Below are 13,067 nucleotides of genomic sequence, written 5' to 3'. Positions count from 1 at the left end.
AAAAAGCAATAACCAAAACGATACGCATCAGGAAATCAAACTATGAGCACAATACACTACACAGACGACTCCTTTGATGCGTTGCTACACTGACATCCGTTTCCAAAAAAATATGGTGTAGTCTTTCTGGCTTCAAAGATAAGTTTTAATTGTGTGACTTCAGCTACACAGGGGGTGTTGATTTCCATCCAGGATATGAAAGAAAAATGGAGGCAGCCTGCTCATGACTGCATTTTTTTCCCCCTGAGAAGCTAAAGTGGTACTTCACAGACATCTGGTCTCCCAGGGTCCCAGCGTTGTCTGGAACACCCCTGCCCCCTTCTACAATGGATTCTCAGGAAAAAAAAAATCTATAAAGGCAGACACGACATAAAATTATGAATACTGGTTATTTCTGGATGGTAGAATTCTGGGTTTTCTTCTTTTTGCTAATTTGTATTTTCTGATCTATAGTATAATTCTCTCTATATAGAATTTTTAGTAATAATTTACCAAAAATGGTATTGTATGTATTGTTTTATAGTACAGTTTTCTCGCTAACTATATTGTGAACATCTTATGTCAGGAAATTTACTTCTACGATAGTTTGAGTATCCATACCGTATCCATTGTGTTTCTGTGCTGTACTGTACTCACCAGTGCCCTGATGTTGGTCCTGTAGGTTGCGTTCACTTTTTCACTATCATAAACAGCATTGCTGAGAACGTCTTTGTACTAGGTCTTTGTGCATATCCTTCATTATTAAGATAAACTCCTACATTTGGAATTGCTGGGGGTAAAAAAAGTGTATGTATTTTTTAAAGCTTCTGATCCGTATTGCCAGGTTATCCTCCAAAGGTACCATTTCAGTGTCCCACGGCCATGGATGAGAGTGCTCCGGCCTCACAAAAATTATGATTTCATGTACAAAAAAGATTATATGTATAGATATGTGCATGGATAGATATTTTAAACAATAACAGTGAGCAAAAATTGCCATATGGAGTAGGTTATAAATGGGGAGACATTCAGGCTTCGCAGACCAACAGGTTGAAGTCTTTTCTGTTTCTCTCACTGGAAGTCGGTATTGACGGCAATCACGCTCCCACCACATGCAGCATAAGGGCCCCAGCAAAGCCACGAGTGCTCTGCACAGGCTTCACGGAAGACATTTCCCACCCCAGTAGACAGTTCTGTCTTTATTTGATGTCCGTACTGCTGCCTGTAACCTCTGCTGGTATATCAAGTTGGAAGTAGCTGGAGAGTGTTGTGCAGAAAGCCATGTCATGTCCTTTAAAGGTTAGAAAATTCAGAGTTGACTAAGACAACTAAGAGGATCCCATCAGTCATGTTCTTTCTTTCTAAACCTTCTCTCCTTCCTCCATGTGTATTAAACTTCTGCTTTGTACAACTCTCTGGTTATGGAAGGGAAGGAATGTTCCATGGACTTTCACTCCCCGCTTTAATGTCAGAAGACCCTGATGTCTTCTGACATTATCATTGGCACAAAAAGGTGGTGAAGCTGAGCTATCTTCCCTGTGCTTGGAAGACTGATTTTCATTTTTATAACAAGAATAGTCAAGAAGTCTTTCCGGTGCAACGCGCACTACCTGGGGAACGGACACACCTGGAGCTCTGACTTGGGGGGGAAAGGCGGTACATGGGCAACGTATGTAACCTGCAATTCTGTATCCCCCATAACAATAAGATGAAATAAAAAAAAAAAAAAAGAAGTCTTTCCTTTGTCAATGATGGGGAGAATTGGGCTTTCTTTACGATTCCATATTTAATATTTCACTGCTTTAGGCTTGAGGATAGTGAGGCTGAAGTGTGTGGGGTCACAGACAAGCTGGCCTGAGACGCTGGAGGTCTCCCTGTGATATGGCGTGCTTACAGGGTCACCGTCAACACTTTCTGGTACCCACTGAGAACTTCTGTAAGAACCTTCTGTTTCGAAGAGTATGAATTTTCAGTCACAAGCTCAAGTATAAAGCAGAACTGCTGTATTTCTCTATACTTGAGTCGAACTTCACTCTTGAACTGCCACACTCACCTCCCTGGCAAGTGAAGGCACAGTCCTGCTCTACTCGGGGGTCCCCGCCCCTGCAGGGCTCAGCCCAGTAGAGGTTCAGTCCAGGACCCTTTCTCAGAAACCTTCTGGGCTACAGACTTTGTTCAGGTCCCTTCCGGTCTTCGTCCTCTCATCAGAGGCACAGACTTGACACCCTCAGAGCTAGAAAAGTCACCCTTGCAGCCTCACGTGTCCTTCTGTCCTCTGGTTCGTGGTGTGAACCCTCTGCTCTAGGTTTTTAGCCTTTCTTGGCTCAGAAAGTTTTTTTCTCTTTCCAAAATCCCAGCTTCTACAGTAGAGAGCTTTGGCCTTCAAGACTATTTCCTCTGCTATAAGTTAGAAAAAAAAAAAAAATTCAGAAACTTGATTACGGGGTTTATCTGCCGCCACCCTCCCAGAAGCAGTGAACAGCCCAGACTCTGCAGGTGGAGGGCCACCAGGCGGTGAGAAAATCAGGGGAAAGGAAAACTTAGTCATTATCTCTGCTTTTCATCCTCTGAATCATTTAGAATGCATCATCTCCCATTTGTACTTTTCTTATATTTGTCATGTGTGAATGTCTTGCTTTCTCAGTTAGATTGTAAGTTCCCTGAAGATGAGGATGAGCTATGTCTCCTCCTACTTTGCAGTCCTCGGGGCCTTTAGTGGGAGTGGGCACTTAAGGGCCAGGCACAGCTGCAGTGTAAAGGGAAGAGCCCTGAGCTGGGGATGGGGAGATGTTCGTTCTCTTTCTAGACCTGCCGTTGACGTGGGCCAGTCGCCCGACCGACCCCATCCGTAACACGACAAGGCTGGAGTGAATGTCTCACTCATCCTTAGCTTTCTAGTCATGTCCAGCAAGCGCGTTCTCCAAATGGGCCCCAGGGTACATATTTTCTAAGGAGACTTGGAAACAAGGACCGAAGACTTGTCAGTGTCATATTGAAATTGGCAAAGCGTTGGAATATTCACTGAGTTTTAGGCCAAAACACCGAGTCCGCAGGCTCCATTTCCTACATTGCTAGTTTGATCATGAGCAAAGCCAATGCCAGATTTCGACGCCAATTTTTCTATTATAGCATTCAGGATGTATTTTATACACATGTATGTAGTGTCTTAGAACGGTGCTAGTCATTGTTCATCTGATTTCCCAATGTCCTGCTGGAGTCAATCCCTTTTTAAAATAAATCTTCATTAATACAATTGTGCGGATGCCTCCCCCTAGCCCTGGTGTAAGACTGAGAATAAGAAGCTTGCGGTTCTCCGATGATCAGGACAGGTTTTGGCTAACTTCCTCTTCTGTTGTCTTTTTTTCTTTTGTTCTGTTTTGGTAGCTTTCTTCCATTAATATTTCCTAAAATGAATATTAATTCTCTTCCTCTTGTTTCCAAGCCCTGCTGTGTCATCTCCAAGTCTACGGTATTTTATTTTACTGGGGTCCTGACTCTCTCAGGACGACTTTTCTACACATGAAGATGACGAGCACATAGTAAGGTTTAGAAAGAATTAAAATTACTGAGGAGAAGAAAGGATTCTGTATAAAATGCTGTAGTTTCTCCAGGCATTTTGAACCCTCAAATTTGTGTACAAGAAGAGCCTTAGTATGTTGTTAAGCAAGGTGCATCGGGGTGTGTCATACTTTGTCACCATCTCATAAACTTTCAAATTCTGATAGTCCTGAGGACTTATATAAGTGTGCTAGATATGTTTAAGCATTTCCAGCTGCATTTATGCCCCCTCAGACTAATTAGGTATCAACCTCCTGGTCCTCTCCTGGATTTGTGTCAGGCTGTGTCAGAATTTGAAGTTTCTTTGTCACTCTCTGGTCAGTGTCTGGCTTTTGCCTCCCTCTCTTCCTCCCATCAGGAGAGCATGTTTCGGAATGATGGACCTGAAATACATTTAAAGTAAATGGGTGTCCCATTTCCAAGGGGAAAAACTGCAGGGTATCTAAAATATCTGCATTACTTTCCATATTATTTCTTTCTTAATAGTGTCCTGGTTTCAGAATGAGCTCAGGAATACAGATCAGACATCCAGGCCCCTAGCATTGTTTCTACAGCGGATGATGAAAACTGAGAGGGCAAATAACTGCAGTCATAGCAAAGGCATCCTTCTTACAAAAGCTTGAGAGGGTCCAAGAACCACAAAGATTCCTTATTGTCCTCCTCTGCCCAATGAAGATATAACTTAACTATATTAGTCTATGTTCAATTCCTCGATTACAGGAAAGTTCTGTAAATTCAGGCCAAGGGAGAAGAACCTTATTCTCTATATTATGAACATGGTTTGGATCCCCTATATTAAAAGTCCTACCGTGTCACCTCACTGCCACCACAATTCACTATTCTCAACCCTGCATCTAATTTCAGCTTCATTTGGGGGCTGGCACTGGGGCCAGCCTTGCCCATTTTGCAGCCCAAAGTTGCAGGCTGACCAAAGGCCTTGTCAAAATTATAAAATTACTAAGAATTAAGAAAGTCAAAGATTTTATCTTAAATATTGGCAGGGTGAGGGGGTTGCTTACAATTTTTTAATTGGTTCAAAGTTTCAAAGAATTGGCTTTAAAAACTGCGGAAAAAAAGAGAGTAAGGCAGGTTATTCATTACATTCCGGATGAATAGAGTCTCCCAGGAAGGAATTTGGAGGCCCCTTTCCCAGGGCATTTATTTCTGGCATTCCTGGGAGGCCGTGCCGCACAGTGGGGGGAGGGTGGCCCTCTCTGGGGGTTTTGTGTTTATTGTCACTCCAGAACTTTTTCCCTCCTGCTTTCTGACCTGATCTTTATTCACACTGTCAGCCTGCACCCTGGATGTGTCTGTGTTGTGTGTCTGACCCACCATCTCACCTGGGTTTTCTGCCACTGGATCACGTGGGCCTCGTTGGCTGACCTGTGTCCAAGTGCCCAAGCTGAGTGGGGCTTTAGAAATGCAAATAAGGAGTTTATTCAACCTCATGAGTGTGAGAAGACAGGTTCTCAAGCCAGGCTCCAGGGCCAGATTCTCTAAACCAAATAGCCCGCAACAGCTGGAGGCGCCCTTGTTCAGAGTCTGTTAGCCTCCCCGGGGGCTCACGGGACACTGAGGTGTTGGCAGTGATTTTGGCACCAGAATGGTGCATGGCAGTTTATTCAGTTGACTGTAAATGTTTACGGCTGCTGCCTTGGAGACCTCTTACTATACCCACGTTGGACATGTGTTTGTTCAGTGAAGTGTCTTTAGTGCTTAGCTACCCAACTTCATCCTACATGTTTGTTTGTTTATTGTCTGTCCCAGCACTAGGTTGGAAGCTCGAGGAAGGCAGAGACTGTTTCCTATAGTGCCTGGCACCTGGTAGGTGATCAGTAAACATTGCTTGATTAAATAAATGATTGCAACTGAATTACAAATTGTCAGTGACAAACTGGGGATAAAATGACAGTGATATCAGTCATAGCCCAGAAATTCTAGAAAGGGGTATCCGAGCTTGTCATATCCTGAGATTTGTCCAGAAAGTCCCTTTGGAATGAGAGACATGTCCACCATTGGTGAGTGGGTGCTCTTGGGGACACACCAGTTTGCCGGTTCTGGGAGGAGGGCTAGTCTGGTGGGCACCAGGCAGCAGGAGACAGTGCAGGCAAGGCTGATGTGGAGCCCTGGGCTGCAGAGAGTCACCACTCTCTGCAGGGGTCCCGGTGAGGGGTCCTGGTGCAGGCAGCATTGAGGTAGCCAAGCAGGAGGTCCGGCATCTGGAAGTCTGTCAGCATTTGGGACAGCAGTCTCTGCCCTGTCCTCCAAAAGACTCTGGCTCAGGATGCTCCCCGACCCCACCCCCAGGCACAGTGGTCCGTGCATTTACAGCGGGACAGCCCACCCACGCTGGCTGGAGGAGCTAAGCCTTGCTTTCGGAGCCCCAGCCAAGCAGGCTGAGGGTTGGGGCAAAAACCCAACAGAATCATTAGACGGATGGTGGACTTGGGAGGTGAGAGAGCAGCTGGTGAGGAGCTCGGATCTGGGGTTCAGACAACCCCTGCTGTTCTCTAGCCAGATGGCCGTGAGCAGGTTAGTTCACATTTCACCTGCTGAATGGGGAGAATACACCTCTGTCATAGTGTTGTTTTAAAGATTAAAGGAGATGGGGGCCGGGCGTGGTGGCTCACTCCTGTAATCCTAGCACTCTGGGAGGCCGAGGCCGGCAGATTGTTTGAGCTCAGGAGTTTGAGACCTGCCTGAGCAAGAGTGAGACCCCGTCTCTACTAAAAATAGAAAGAAATTATATAGACAGCTAAAATATATATAGAGAGAAAAATTAGCCAGGCATGGTGGCGCATGCCTGTAGTCCCAGCTACTCGGGAGGCTGAGGCAGGAGGATCGCTTGAGCCCAGGAGTTTGAGGTTGCTGTGAGCTAGGCTGACACCACGGCACTCTAGCCTGGGCAATAGAGCGAGACTCTGTCTCAAAAAAAAAAAAAAAAAAAGGAGATGGGATATGTAAAGCTTTTAGGACAGTAATAAGAGCATAAATAAGGGGTAGCTATTATCTAAATTATTTTTCTGTTATATTTAAGTGTCCAAAAAAGGGATATAGAGGAGAGGTGAAATATGGGAAAAAAACGTAACAAATACCCAGGCTAATAGTGCACTTTCTGCCTCAGAGAAGGCCTGAACTTGTGCCGCTTTCCTTAACATTGTTTTTGTTTTATGTTATCAAAGGAAAATCTAATTGTTTACAATCCCAGGAGAAAGAATCTTCTCCTTTTGGGAAGCACAGACTAATTTGAAAGCCTTGTTAGTATCATGTGAGCAACTCCCACCCTCTAACCAACCGTGGAGCAGTCTGTCCCACGCCGGGTCTGGTTTTGGTCTGAGTTTTACCCTAATTCAACAGGTGCTCTCTGAGGTCCTTTGGGAAGCTGTGTAATAGATACGATAACGGCAGAGCACATCCCACAGTTGCATTGTCTCTGCTTCTCCAGGGAGGCGTAGAGGCTTTTCGTGACAATTAATTATTCACATTTTCACTCCTTCACTCCTTCCCCTCAAATACTTGGTTTCCCATCCCGCTCCACAGAGGCCAGTTTCCCTGGAGCGTGTGTAACCCTAGCACCCGATGACAGTGCGGAGCTGCGTTCTGTGGTTCTCTGAGCCTGTGTGTTGTAGGTCATGTGCATTGGGCATACACTAGCAATGGCTAGAGCATACTAATGCCACTGCTCATTCTCCTCAGCTCTTCTGGGGCAGGATTTTAGCCACCTCCCTCTCCGGGGTTCACGCAGCGCAGAGGGAGCGCTGGAGTCTTCATCTTCCTTCGTCCTCACTTGCTTTTGGCTGCTCCTGAGCTGCCAGGCGAGCTGGTGGTTGGTCGAGCGCCTTTCAGCCCACCCCTCACTCCAAGGCTGGGCATCTTGCCCTCCTGCAGAGCTGTAAACATTCACTCATCCATGCAGGCTTCCATGCAGCGTGGCCTTTGTTTCTGCTCTCAGGGACACCTTTGTGTGACTGATAGAGGTGGCACAGGGCTGAATCTCCCTGACAGCTCTGCTGGGGGGCTCAGAAGCTACCTTCCCCTGGGCCTGTTCACACCCAGGCCTCTCGCGCCCGGCTGTGGGCTTTCTTGGGTCACTGTTTTGCTTTTCTTTCACTAGTGCACCCACCTGTGGTGCTGGCCTGTTCGAGTTGCCCTTGAGGGCAATGCTGAGATGTAAAGAGCTGAGCATGTGCCAAGAGGGAGGCAGTTTCTGGCTTATTCTTCCTCCGAGACCCAGGGCCAGAGGAAAGAGATGGAAGTGAGCGTCCAAGATGTGAAGCTGTTGACTGGTGGCTGGGAAGGCAGCCAGTCAGAGCGAGGCGGGAGAGCAGTGCGGGGGGGCCCAGCAGAGCACGTGGCCATGTGGACGGAGGATGGCAGCTGGCCGCACTGCTGGGAGACTGGCACAGGGCACCTCGAGCCCTGGGCGGAGTGGGCACACAGACCTCATGTGCCAGAGTTAGTGCCTGTACTCTGTGTGCCCTGGGCAGGCTGCTTCGCCTCTCTGTGCCTCGATTTCCTACTGTCTAAAGTGGGGACAGTTATAGCACCCCTATAAAAGGGTTGTTGTGAGTATTAAATAAGTTCATACATGTAGAATGCCAAGAAGGTAAGCATGTGAGCTAACATGTCATCTAACCTGGGTGCTTGCATACCCTGTGTGTGGGGTCAGGATGGTTAAAGGAACCTGATTGCTCTGACAACTTCTTTTCCAAAATACTCCTTTTACTCTGCGTGTCTGTTTTTCCCCTCACAGAAATCACCTGTAATTTTCTCAGGTAAATTTCTTTATCTCCAGATTGTTCAAAGCTTTCCTATCCTTTTCCATTTCTATCGACCATTTGTTAATGTTTAGCAAAGTCACTTGTCTCTACTGTTGGGAGTTCAGGGCACTATGGAAAAGTGAACTCTCCATTTTAGGTGATTGTGGTGTCTTCTCTAACCTTTACTGAAGTTACTGACCGGAGGAAAATTTCACTGGTTTTCATCATCTCCACTTTTGCTTCAACTGCCCTTCTGCTGATTGTGGCATTAATGTCCAACAAAATGGAAAGAAGCCAGGCAGGTGGGAAGAGCAAAGAAAAAGGCCAGAATAATCCCTGAGTCTCAGTTGTTTTCTAAGCCATCATGATGAGTTTTCATGATTTAGATCAACGTGGGGGTATACACTTATGAGATAACTTCATAAAAGCAAGAATATGGTTGGAAAGTAACTGGTCCATCCTTAAATTCAGTCCTTTACCTTAGCAACAAAAAGATCCAATTGCCAAAGCCTATCTCTCTTGGAAGCCATTTGGGCATCTCAAGCCAAGGCCAGACTGGAACTCCCTATCTTTCCCCACAAACCTGCCTTTCTTCCTCCACTGTCTACTTCAGTTAAATATCAGATCAGACCAGTTGCTCAAGCTGGAAATATCAAGATACATTCTTCTCCTGCTTTTCCTACACCACCCTCCAGTTCTGTGGGCTCCAAGCTCTGTTGCCACATGTGCCTCCTAAAGAGCCTGTGAACTCATGCCTCTTATGTTTGCCCACTGACTGTCTGTATCTGTAAGCACTGCTGTGTAACAACCAGCCCCAGGCTCAGTGGCTTGAAACAACAGTCATGTGTCATTTCTCATGTGTCTTGGGTCAGCTGATCTAGACCACACTCAGCTGGGTGGTTCTTACCATGTGCCTTTGGGTGTTTGAGGATTGACTGATCTAGGCTGAGACTAGCCAGGGAGGCCGTGCTCCATGTCTCTCTCGTCCCCTTCCTTGGACCAGTGGGCTAGCCCGAGCATGTTCTCCTCATGGAAATGTCAGAAGCACAAGGAGAGAAGCCAAAACATATCTCTGCTGTCTCTTCTACTGGCCAAAGCTAGGCATGTGGTCTAATCCAAAATCAAAGGGTGAGGAAGTACACTTCGCCCATTTTGTGGGAGGAACTACAAAGTCACATGGCAGAGAGTGAGGATACAGAGTAGGATAAAGAGTTAGAGCCACTAATGTAATCTCCTACACTGCCAAACCCTTGTTATATCCTGTCCACCCTTCACTAGTCTTCCTTTTGCTGTGCTTGTAGTCAGCTTCCCCTGACCTGATCCTGACATTTCCTTTGTTAAAACCTTCCTTTGCCCCTTATCAACTACTGAATTGAGCTGAGGCCCCATACAACTTGGCTCCAATCCATTTTTCTGGCTGCATCTGTTGCCATGTTGCAGAATTATTCACTGCCTCCTTCCAAATGTGCTTGTTTTTGCACAGTTCTGTCTCTGCCATCGTAAACAGTATTCCTCTTCCTGCAGTGATCTCCTCCACACTTAAGGATATCATAAGTGTGAGATGCCATTTACCCTTCCAGACCTCCAGGGAGCCTTCTCAGAAGCCCTCAGGAGAAAGAGTTGCTCCTTCGTTTGTCATGTGGTAGGAAGTCGGAGTTGCGTTGTGCTTACATTCAACTCATACAAATTTGGGAATGCATGCTCGCCAGAGGGCAGAAAGGAGAGAGGGAGGACAATGTAAATAATTCCACCTGCCATTCTGCTCCATGATTATTGGAAAACTGAAACTTGACTCTGCTCTTACCTTAGTCATCCTTGGGTTCCAGAAGCCTCTTGGGCTCCCAGAAACCCCTTGGAGAGTAAAGGGCATGGTTTGATGAGCGGGGGTCTAATGTTTAAAGAAATGGACTATTCTTTTACACACTGCCCTGCAGCAAGCCAATTATTTCATCTGGTGTTCAACCAAAGAAACATCTATCTGTCTGTCTTGGCTTGTTGCAAGTCAATACTATCCAGTACTTTATGGGAAATTCAGGGGACGTTCAGTGGTAATATTGTCTGTAGGTGATCTTTACCTCATAGTGACTTTAGAATCTAACCCCATCCCAACATGCTATTCTGTTGTATTCCTTATACGTATATATCAGATTGAATTTTAATATTTTATGCCTATGCTTACCAACTAAGTCATGAAGTTCCCAAATGTGGCTTCTGGTTCTTTAGAGGGCTGCTGCCTGTGGTTGTGCAGGTTGTGCACTGCATAACTCTAAAGGGAGCACTGTCATGCCAAAGTATATAAACATATTCCCATAGTCCTTGGTGGTACCAGCTTCCTTGTCTTCCCAGTGCCTGTTGCAAATTCATTGCTCAACAAATATGTGAATGGATGAGTGAATGAGAGAGAATAACAAACTGAACTATTTTAAAGTGAGATGTCGGAGTTGGAATGAAAATTCAGGCAGGTTTTGATCTGATGAAATTAAAACTATATTATCGCAGGTACGTATGGCAAAATGGACTTGTGGGCTCACTGGGAATGTCTAGTTTACCTACCTCAAAAAAATTACCTTTCATCCTTCGACTTGATTGAGGTTGTGGTTCCTAAAAGCACACCACACTTCTCGCATGCAATTGACCATGTGATCACTCTATGCCTGACACCCCTAGTGGATACTGTGAGGCATGTGTGTGAACACAGGTCTAGATTCTAGATGAATCTAGCCCTCTAAGTCACAGCTGGCCTAAAGATGTCTTGATTTCTGTTAGATTAGTCCTAAAACTTACATAAATGCAAATAGAGCAATCTTTTAAAAGAGTAAGATATGGTTATATGAGTTAGAAATATACCAGTGTGGCCAGCAAACAGTGTCACTCCCTGGGAAATGTTGCCAAGTAAAACAGTCAACTTCACACTTTCAGATGTTCTGCTAGAGGACTTAGGGAAGGTAACCCACATTCAGAATGTGTGGGCTTCTGGGTGGATATGGCCCAGTAAGAGGCCCAAAGGGCAGCCTTACATGGTCAGTCCTGGTCTCACTTTGCTTCCCTTCCACTCCCAACACCAGCCCCAGTTAAGCTCCAACAGCAAGAACACTGTGCTTGTGGCCAGGTTGTCCTTCCCCGCATCTCCAACAGCAAGATGATCATGACCATGCCCCCCACCCCCATAGGGGGCATGTCGCAGGACACCTCACCTGCCAGGGCTCGACCTGCCAATTATGGCTTGCCTCCAGGGGGCAAGCACATCTCTCTTGTCCTGGGCTGTATGCCCAGCACCTCACTCAGCACCAGGCATATAGGAAGGAGCCCGTGTTAAATGAATGAACAAAATAAACCCATGAAATAAGCAAACCAGAGGAGTGCGCTGGTATAGGGAACATTTATGGGGTGAGGCACTGCACTTATTTCAGGAAATACTAAATAGTGTGCATGTGGTGCTACAGGACCTTCTCTAATGGGCCTGCTGTCCCTTCCAGATTATGAGACTTGACTTTCTGTTTCAAACAGGTGAATAGAAAGTCAGATGTTCCCTGTGCCGCTTAGCCTGGTGAAATACAAGACCAAGGTTTTCTTAACACTGTCCAGCTTGGGAAGCATTGGTGGCCATAGGCCTTTTATCTTTGACTGCTAGCGTGCTGCCCTAGTGGTTTTTACACATTAATTTGGGATCAGAAAAATCATAGATTATGGAGTCAAGTTCAGTTAGAATTTGGCTTCTCTTCCTGCCAAGGCCAGACATGTCATCATCTGACACCTTAATGAAATAATCATATTTTGTTTATTTATTCATTTATTCATTTTTTGTATGCTCCCAGGTGAGCTTTCTGTGGAGGAGGCGCAGGACCCATTCCTGGTCAGCATCCACATAATCGCAGACCCAGGGGAGTCCCAACCCTTGCAGGAGGCCATCGACAAGGTCTTGGCGTGGATCCACCCGGACCTGCCGCTGTTCCGCGTGTCCGAGAGGCGCGCGTGCCGGCGGCGGCGGAAGGCCCCCAAGGGCGCGCAGCCGGCGCTGGCGGTGGTGCTGTTCTTGCAGGAGGAGTACGGCGAGGAGCAGATCCTGCAGCTGCACCGCACGCTGCAGCGGCCGCCCTGGCGCCACCACCACACGGAGCGCGTGCAGGGCCGGTTCCTGCCCTACCTGCCCTGCAGCCAGGACTTCTTCATGCTGGCCCCCGGGACCCCGCTGTGGGCCATCCGGCCCGTGCACTACGGCAAGGAGATCGTGCGCTTCACCATCTACTGTAGCCACGACAACTACGCCGACAGCCAGCGCTTCTACGAGCTGATTCTCCGGCGGACCCCCAGCCAGAAGAAAACGGACTTCTGCATCTTCCCCGTTTTCTCTAATCTGGACGTGGACATCCAGTTCTCCCTGAAAAGACTACCCTGTGACCAGAGCCCGGTCCCCACCGACTCCTCCGTGCTGGAGTTCCGAGTAAGGGACATCGGCGAGCTCGTGCCTCTCCTGCCCAACCCCTGCAGCCCCATCAGTGAGGGGCGCTGGCAGACGGAGGATCACGACGGGAACAAGATCCTTCTGCAGGTATGGGCACGTCTGTCTGTCTGTCTGTCTCCCTGTCTGTTTTCAGGACAGAGAAACAAACCGGGTAACTGCCAGAAACTGTGATACCTATCACAGAGAGATGAGTTTGGATAAAGGAGAGATGCGTGTCCTCTGTAGTCAAGGTAGCCATACTGGATCTAAGCAGCAGACTAGGCATGAAAGCCTCTTCCCATTGGTTCTTTCCATTTTGCTGTCAGGGC

The 13,067-nt window shown here is 46.9% G+C and overlaps 1 protein-coding gene across 1 annotated transcript in view; it reads left to right on the top strand.

The window, feature by feature from the left end:
• FAM124A (family with sequence similarity 124 member A) overlaps window positions 1-13,067 on the top strand; it is a 48,806-nt gene that overhangs the window by 15,474 nt on the left and 20,265 nt on the right. The window contains exon 3 of the mRNA XM_069467260.1: window positions 12,113-12,846. Coding sequence (XP_069323361.1) covers window positions 12,113-12,846 — 734 coding nt within the window. The remainder of the gene's footprint in view (window positions 1-12,112; window positions 12,847-13,067) is intronic.

The sequence above is a fragment of the Eulemur rufifrons genome, chromosome 4 (assembly GCF_041146395.1).
Source record: "Eulemur rufifrons isolate Redbay chromosome 4, OSU_ERuf_1, whole genome shotgun sequence".
Lineage (NCBI taxonomy): Eukaryota > Metazoa > Chordata > Mammalia > Primates > Lemuridae > Eulemur > Eulemur rufifrons.
This window is presented reverse-complemented; position numbering and strand designations above follow the sequence as displayed.